General features: G+C 50.3%; 1 protein-coding gene across 2 annotated transcripts in view; it reads right to left on the reverse strand.

The window, feature by feature from the left end:
• The window catches only part of Mad1l1 (MAD1 mitotic arrest deficient-like 1 (yeast)), a 299,325-nt gene that overhangs the window by 283,327 nt on the left and 7,486 nt on the right, over positions 1-8,512 (reverse strand). For both annotated transcript variants that reach the window (XM_013023364.1, XM_013023363.1), the window contains exons 3-6: positions 7,317-7,457; positions 4,618-4,797; positions 1,653-1,777; positions 947-1,028 (exon numbers count right to left, since the gene is read on the reverse strand). In XM_013023364.1, the coding sequence (XP_012878818.1) occupies positions 947-1,028; positions 1,653-1,777; positions 4,618-4,797; positions 7,317-7,457 (528 nt within the window). The remainder of the gene's footprint in view (positions 1-946; positions 1,029-1,652; positions 1,778-4,617; positions 4,798-7,316; positions 7,458-8,512) is intronic.

Here is an 8,512-nt window from a genome sequence, read left to right on the forward strand (position 1 = left end):
GGAAGCCTTTCCTGTCTGTACCAAGTATGCCACTGGCAGCATTTTCATTATCCACTTCTAGAGCAGCCCTGTCTACCACACACAAGAAGCCATGTCCTTGGCACCACTGTTCAGCCCTCAGTTCTGCAAGAGCTCTACTTGTCACTGAAGCCTGCTTCTGCTGCACAAGCAACACATCCACACAACTGCAAGGATAAGCTTTCCTTTGCTGGATCTGTCACTATGGGACTCGACAAGAGGGTGCTCGCATTGAGTGACAAGTCACTGAACAGGATGAGCAGAAAACTAAAACAAGCCAAGTCAGTTGGACAATCCCAAGCCCAATGCAGCCACCTCTGTGCAGGTCAAGTCAAGAGAACAAAGTGACACAGAGGACCATCCTGGCTGTACACGCAAATTCTGAAGTGGGCCAAGGGCTACAGAGGGAGAGGTAAGGGCCAGCAAGAAGATAGCAAAGAAGGCAAAGTGGGAGGGGATAAACCAGCAACCAAAGACAACAGGAGTAAAGCTCACAGGCCTGGGACTTGTCAGACCTCCCACAGAGTGCTCTTCTATAGGCAACAGAAGCCACAGGAAGGATCTAAAGGCACCATCAGTCCAGCAAAGCAGCACAGCCTGCCATGAAGGCCAGATGGCCTGGCTTGGAGACACAGCCCTGATGTGCTCTGGCAGTTGAACTCTGGACAGGACTGCAGTGGTTTACTACTGCATATCATCTTTGACAGCCACTTGCCCCTCAGGTTTCCAGGAGGTCTCCATCACCAAAATGTGAGACTCCCAGAGCATTTTCTGTGGGCTCGCTGGCCAGCGTAGACATAAGGACGATGCACTAATGTCATCACATTCCACAGAGTACACTCCTAGCTAAGAAAGGCCTAGAGCAGCAAAAGAGCAAAACCACCAGCTTTCTGCAGGATACCCATTCAGGCTGATGCAAGCAACCCACCTTAACCTTCTGCTCAAGGTCTGCTCTCGCTTCTTGGCTGGCCTGCAGCTCCTGGATCTTCTGGTTCGCTTCTTGCCATTGTCTATTCAAAGAAGAGTACATCACATGCAAGGAGAGCCCGCAATGCCTTTCTGCCTAAGCCCCTTAGCATGGACCACACCTGCCTGCTTCAGGGGAATGAATGCCAGTCTGGGACCAGACCCTATGCCAGCACTGTAGCTTTAGTATCCTCCATCTGGATGGGACAGTGGGTGAGCTTGAGCACCCCAGACTGGCTGTCGACAGCAGGGGCCCACTGGGGCCTGCCCACTCCTCTCCCCCAAGGACAGAATGCTCCTTAGACAATAATTGCTTAGGGTCAGGGAAAGCATTTCAGGGAGAACACACGGCCTTCCACATGCCACATGTCCATGCCCTATTTGGTTTGTTCTCTGCCCCTGGAATGTCTTCCCCAGCCAATGACACTGAATCCATAGGAAATGCTTTATGTTGCTCCAAATCCAGCTGATCAGGATCCTTCTCTAGCATCCCATTCCAAGAAGTCACACCCCTCAGGAAGGAGGGAAGGAAGGAGCTCCAGTTCCAGCTCAGGAATGTTTAAGATGCTATCCTGCTCTGACACTCATTGTCCTGGCTTCAGAGACTACAATCTGTAAATGAGGACAGTATTGAAGCCTAGGGAAGTTCAGGGCCCTAGGCCCTTTACCTGTGCTTCAAGTCCAGCTGCTCCTTCAGCTCCTGCTTCTCAGACTCCAGGCGTTTCACCTGCACCTCCTGGTCCATCACACTCCACTGCATCTCCGAGACTCGCCCCTTCAATGCACTGATGGTCTGAAAATAGAGGGACATCAGGCCACCTATTAAGACCAGTCTGCAGGTACAGCTTCCACAGGGAAGCAAAAACCAACAGGAAAAGACAATTACCTCCCCTTTTGCTACCTGAAGGTAGAGACAGAGCCCCTTCTCCCAGGGAGTTGGTGCCAGCTAGACAAATCCAACTCCCTGGGAAGGCTCCCAGCCTGGGCCTTGTCTGCCACAGGCTGATAGATGTGGGGCACAACCATAGGCCTCAAGAAAGCTGGTCCCACTTGAGAGGCTTTGGAGCAAAAGCTGCCTCTGGCCAGAACAGACCTAACCTGAAGCCTGGTGGCCACCAGGCCTGGTGTCCTGTGCCCAGCACCCAGCATCCTTGCACACCGAGTACCCACCTCTATTTTTTTTCAACACCTTGTCTCTCACCATCATATCCTGTGCCTGCAATCTCTATCTCTGACCAGCCCTGTGCTGTGTTCCAACAGTTTGTGAGGACATGATCCAGAGTATCAGGGCAGCAAATTCCCCTCTTGGACACAGGACACTGAGGCTGTCCTCCAGGCTATGAAAGCTATCCCGACTGGAGAGCTGAAAGGCAGCCTTGGGGACAGAACTCCCAAGCTGGCAAGCTGGGCCAGAAGCTACTGGGGAAACAGTAGACTCAAAAGGAGGGTGGAGCCGGGTGCCAGTGGGTCACGCCTGTAATCCTAGCTACTCAAGAGGCTGAGAGCTAAGGATTGTGGTTCAAAGCCAGCCCAGGCAGGAAACTCCCTGAGACTCTTATCTCCAAAACCACTCAGAAAACCAGAAGTGGTACTGTGGCTAAGTGGTAAAGAAATAGCCTTGAGCTGAAGAGCTCAGGAACAGTGCCCAGGCCCAGAGTTCAAGCCCCAAGACCAACCAAAAAAAAAAAAAAGGAGGGTGGTCTCACAGCAGCTGCCCATCTAGCAGCCTCCAGGACAAACTGTGAGTCCACCTGAAGCAAATACCACCTTTCACTCTGAGGCACCTCTCTGGGCAATGGCCCCTGCAACACCTCAGGGAAGAATATGCTGGCCGGGGCAATGAGAATGGCCAGCATAGCTGTATAAGAAAGCATGTAAATGAGGCCCAACATCAGCCACACAGAACATGAACACAGAGGGCAAGAGGCTGGACCCAGCAACTACATCACAGTGATTCTGGGTGGCCTGGGCCAGGGTGTCTCAGTACCCTCTGCAAAAAGACCACAGTATTCATTCCCTATCCTTGACAACTCACTGGAATACAGCAGCACTGTTCCCCCACACCCTCTAGGGAAAGCACACAGAAGTGCCCTACCCCCTCAAACCTATACAGTTCACTCTGTCACAATAGTGTACATCAACCTAGCCCTCAGAGAATGGAGGTATTAAATCATGTCCAACAAGGATTCAGGAACACAAGCAGGCACTGAGCACTATGATGAAGGACAGTGTCAATGGGGGACAGTTTCAGGGAGGACTGAGACAGCTTCATAGTGGGGAGAGCTATAAGTGGGGTAACAGGACAATGCAGCCATGGGCAGGCTTTGATCACAGGGGCTTCTCTGAGGATTCACCCCCCCCGATTCCTTAAAGGTATACAAGGCTCTCCCTACCCTCCAGTACAGAACAGCACATGGGGTCTGGGACCCACAGCCCACCCCAGCCAGTGCAAAGCAGGAGCCAACTTCTCTGAAAGCCGATCACGCCTCCTCTCCTGACAACACTCCTTCAGAAGACAGATGCAGGAACAACCTTAACATGCTCCCAGCGCTGTGGAGGCAAAAATAACCTGCAGCCTGCTCTGAGTCTATCAAGTGGAGAAAGTGCATGGAGACAGAATACCAATGATGCAATATAGCCCAGCCCTCCCCCAGTGGTGCTCATCTGTCTCCTCTTGGCACCTGTGATCTTCAACACCACACAAAACAGACAGAGAAGGTCGGGGGGGGGGGGGGAGGTTCTAGTTCCCATGAGTAGCAACATTCAGGTGTATAAAAACACGGAGACAAAGAGAAGCTTTCCCCTGTACTACAGCTCACACATACCCTGGTTCAAAGGCATTCTCTGATGCTGGAGATGCTAACAAAACTTGCTGGTAATCAAAGAAATGCAAATCCAGATGCACCCAATTGCTCATATCTTCTGGGAAATAAAGAAAACCATGTTTCTGGAACTTAGGGCCATCTATGACAGTCAAGGCTGTTGTGACACCAGAAGTTCTAAAGCAGCTGTCAGCACAACCCAGCACCTGGCAGCAAAAGCAAGAGAGAACCTTGCCAGGTCCTGTCACCTTACTCAAGGGTCAGTCCCCACAAAACAATGCAACAGAAGCAAATAGGCTGCCCACAAGAAGCTATCTGCCATGCACACCAAGTGAATACAAGAAATGGGGGGGAGGGGAAGGATGGAATGGAATGGAATGGGATGGGAAGTGGAAACAAAGAAGGCAACAATGCTTGATAAAAAATGTACTCATTATCTTGCTCATGTAATTGTAACCCCTCTGTACAATATTTTCACAATTAAAAAAAAAGAAACAAAAACAAAAAAACACACTTTAAAATGACAAAAGATGAATCAGCCAAGCATTAAGATTGCTAAGTTAGGAAGACCAAAAAGGTCCTCAACTTATTAACAGAAACCACAGAATGGAAAATTAATATTTTCACTATGATCACAGCCAAGCAAAAGTGCAGGTGCACTGTGAGAGGTCTAATTTAAAGTAAAGATGTCTCAGTGCCACCATGGAGTTGGGAGCGCATTCATTCTTCTTCCTTGGAAAATGGCTAAAGGCCTAGGGTTGACCCCCAGAGCCCCAGTCCTGAGCCCCTCATTCCTCCAGACTGCACTCACCTCACTGGCTGCAGCCAGGCTGTCCTCTTGCTCACGCAATTGCTTGTTGGCAGTGTCCAGGCTTTGCTTGCACTGCCTGTGGCGCTCCAGCTGCTCCTGTATCTTCTCCTCCGCCTCAGCTTCCCGATCCTGAAGCTGCCGAATGCGCGCCAGCAGCTCCTGGTTGCGGTCTACCTCACGCTGTGAACAGGGAAGAACTTGGCCAGAGTGAGGTGCAAATGCAAATAGGCATGAGGACATGGGCAGCCCAGACCACTCAAGACCATTAGCCCAGAAGAGCAGAACTGGGACAAGACTTGGAACCCCATGCCAGTGCTCCTGCCACAGCAGCAAGATAGGTCCCACTCTAAGGAGCCAGTCCCCAGGAGGCACTTGGCAAGGATCACACCATGCTCTCATTACACTGTCTGCTCACAGGGGAGACCATTTTTGCAGGGAGGAAATGGAGCATGGAAAAATCTAAAATTCAAAAACAGCCTTGGAAAGAAGTTGGGCTTCTGCAGCAGATCTTGCTGAATGCACTGAGGCTATCCTTAAATAAGTGCACTCCTGCAATCACCAGATAACTGAAGCAAGACAGGCAGACACTGGCCTGCAGACACAATTGCTTTACACTGGGCACACAACTGCCATATCACACAGACCTAAGAGCCAACTCCTACCATGAAGGCCTGGGAAGCTGGTGAGGAGGGGACAAAACTAGAACCTCTGCTCAGACCTCCTCACTCCATGATCCACAGGAACCTGACAGGTTCTCTGTCAGTCACAGAGAAGGGAGGGAGCAAAGGGCAGGAGCTGGATCCTGGGTAGATAGGAGTGAGTGCTGGTCACCAAAGCCCAACACTGCTGCTCTCTCCCCGCCTCCATGGAAGCTGTCCCCACAAGCTATCCCTAGAGTACAAGGCCTTACTCAGAGTCACTTATGTACAGGATGCTCCAATGCCTGACCAAAGGTTTAATAAAAATACAGGAATGCAGCCCCATGGAGGGAAGGCTGACCCATACCTCAAAGGGATTTGAGGGAGCATTAACTGCAAGTGCAGCCCCAAAATATCCAGTGGATCCTCGCTGAACAAGCATGCTACATAGGGTACAACTGTTTATAATCAGTGCTTAGAATGCATGAGGCTCTTAGCTAAGGCAAACAGGGAGGGATCCAAGGAGGGAAAGAGAGACAGTCATGGCCAGAACAATGTCTCTACAGGTACTGCATATTCCCAAGCATAGAAAAGGGGTTCAGCAGTCTCTTACAGCCTTACCATCTAATTGCTATTTTGACCTGTCCTACCCACCCATGGCCAGATGGTTCCTGAGCACTATTCAGCATGCCTATGGACCAGGGAGAACAGACCATGCTCATTCACCCTACTGTGTTCCTAGGCCTTCCCCAAGGAAGGACCATGCAGTGACCCCCTCATAATCTCCAATGTTCTAAGCACCCACAAAGCTAGAACTAGTGCTGGACACTGGAGACCCAGAGCCAGGTAGGTCCTTTCCTCAAGGGACCCTGAACAGAGAAATGGCCCCAGAACCCTTCTGTGTGGCATTAGGACCACCTGGACCTGCCTTCCTAACAAAGACAGCCCACTGAGCCCAGACAACACACCGTGACCAGGAATCTGCATCCCAAACTCAAACAAACCCATTAGCAGCTGTTCCCAACAGAACTAGGCTGGGTACCAGAAGCTCACACCTATAATCCTAGCTATTCAGGAGGCTTAGATCTGAGGATCATGGTTCAAAGCCAGCCTAGGCAGGAAAGCTCTTTAGACTCCTATCTCCAATTAACCACCAGAAAACCGGAAGTGGTGCTGTGGCTCAAGTGATAGAGCATTTACCTTGGGCTGAAGAGTTCAGGAACAGCGCCCAGGCCCAGAGTTCAAGCCCCACGACCACAAAAAAAAAAAAAAAGATAGGAGCCAGACAGACATCCTCAGAGGCAGGGAGGCCAGAAAGACTCTGGTCCAGCTCTGCCTGAGTCTTGCAGCATTTTCAAGGCTCCTGGCAAAGCACTGTTAATCAAAGTGCAGCAGACATGGGCTGGGAAGGTGGCTCAGTGGTAGAACGCTTACCTTGCATGCATGAGGCCCTGGGTTCGATTCCTCAGTACCACATAAGCAAAAAGCAAAAAGCCGGAAGTGGCGCTGTGGCTCAAGTGTTAGAGCGCTAGCCTTGAGCTGAAGAGCTGAGGGACAGCACCCAGGCCCAGAGTTCAGGCCCCACGACCGGACCCAAAAAAAAAAAAAAAAAAAGCAAAGTGCAGCAGACAGAAGTTCCCATGTAGTACATTCCTGAATCACAGGGCTGCTGGGAAGCCAACAGCAAATGTAGTGACACAGATAGGTTCTCTGCTGAGGCCCTGAAACCACCTTAGCGGACCCAGCATTGGCCCTGTGCATGCTATACATCCTCACACCACCTGGTATTCCTCCCACATCTGCATCCCAATTCTGGCAAAATTCCCAGCAGAGGCAGGTCTGTTGGCACTAGAGCCTCACTGAGCAGTCACCACATAGAAGCTCCCCTTTGTGTTTATCTCCACTTTAGAGACCCTACCCTAGAATTGCTGGCCTCAGAGAGAGGCCTGGCAGAGCCCCTGAAGGGTCTCCTCCCCCATCCCCAGCCCTGACCTCTGAAGCCTGGCAGATGCTACACACACAGTTCCTTGCACAGTTCTTGCCCGTCCCACCTGAACCCACCTCGTAGTTCCTGGCATTGGTGCTGGCTGCCCTCTCCAGCTCCACTCGCGCCCTCTTGTGACTCAGTTCCATCTGCATCTTCTCCCGCTCCATCTGGATGAGGTAGGTCTTTGAACGGATCTGTTCTGCTTTTTCCTCCAACTGAGCCCAGTGTACCCAAAGAGAAAGAGAATCCTCAGTAGCCCCGTCAAACAGGCACCACTCTCCCCAAGGCCCTGTACCAAGCCTGGGTTCCTGCTTAGGAAATGGGTAGGAGGCAATGAGCAAAAGGAACAAGACAGATTCAAAGGGACTAAGACAGCTGGGAGTTGTAGCTCACACCAATAATCCTAGCTCCTCAGAATAAAGAGAGAAGCAAGATCTCAGATCAGCAAAAAAAGGAGAAAGAGCCTCATCTTAGACAATAAGGAGCAGAGTGTAATGATTTCCCACCTGTTATCCTAGCTATGGAGAAAGCATAAATAGGAGGATCAGGGTCTAGAAAGGTCCAAACAAAAATGCAAGACCCTATTCAAACAAATAACTAAAAAAGAAAAAAAGGCTAGGGCTGTCTGGGGCTCAAGGGTAGAGCACTTGCCTAGCAAGCGAGGGAGAAGGGAAGGGGAAGGATGAGATTTTAAGATGATAGTGCTGAAGCAGGTTTGAAGATAGAAAGTATACTTGACTTTTATAGCTGTACAACAAATTACCACAAATTTGGAAGCTAAGACACCACTCATTTACAAACTAATTCTGGATGTCACAGGCCACTGGATTCTTCAATCAAGGTCACCCGCTGGTAAAATCACGGGCCAGGGCTCTGACTATCCAGAGCTCAGGACCCTCTGGCAGGGTGGATACGTGAGGTCCATTTCCCTACTGAGTATACCTGGATTTCTGTGGGTACCTGGAACGTACCCATGTCCTAACCACATGGCATCTGCCTCTCCTGCTATATATGAGTCTACTTCTACCTGATATCAGAACACAGATTTGTTCCCCCATTTTGGCAATAATGAGCTATGTACCCTCTTCCCTCCTCAGCTACCCAGCCACCCCCCAGGATTTTTATTTTATATATTTATTTATTTTTGAGATAGGTCTTACTCTATAGCCCAGGCTACCCTGTATTTTGCTTCAGCCTTCCAAGTACTTAGATTACAGGTAAGCACCACTACACTAAGCTGGACCCAAACTTTTTTTAATACCAGAGGTTT

Source organism: Dipodomys ordii, unplaced genomic scaffold (assembly GCF_000151885.1).
Source record: "Dipodomys ordii isolate 6190 unplaced genomic scaffold, Dord_2.0 Scaffold68, whole genome shotgun sequence".
Classification (NCBI taxonomy): Eukaryota; Metazoa; Chordata; class Mammalia; order Rodentia; family Heteromyidae; genus Dipodomys; species Dipodomys ordii.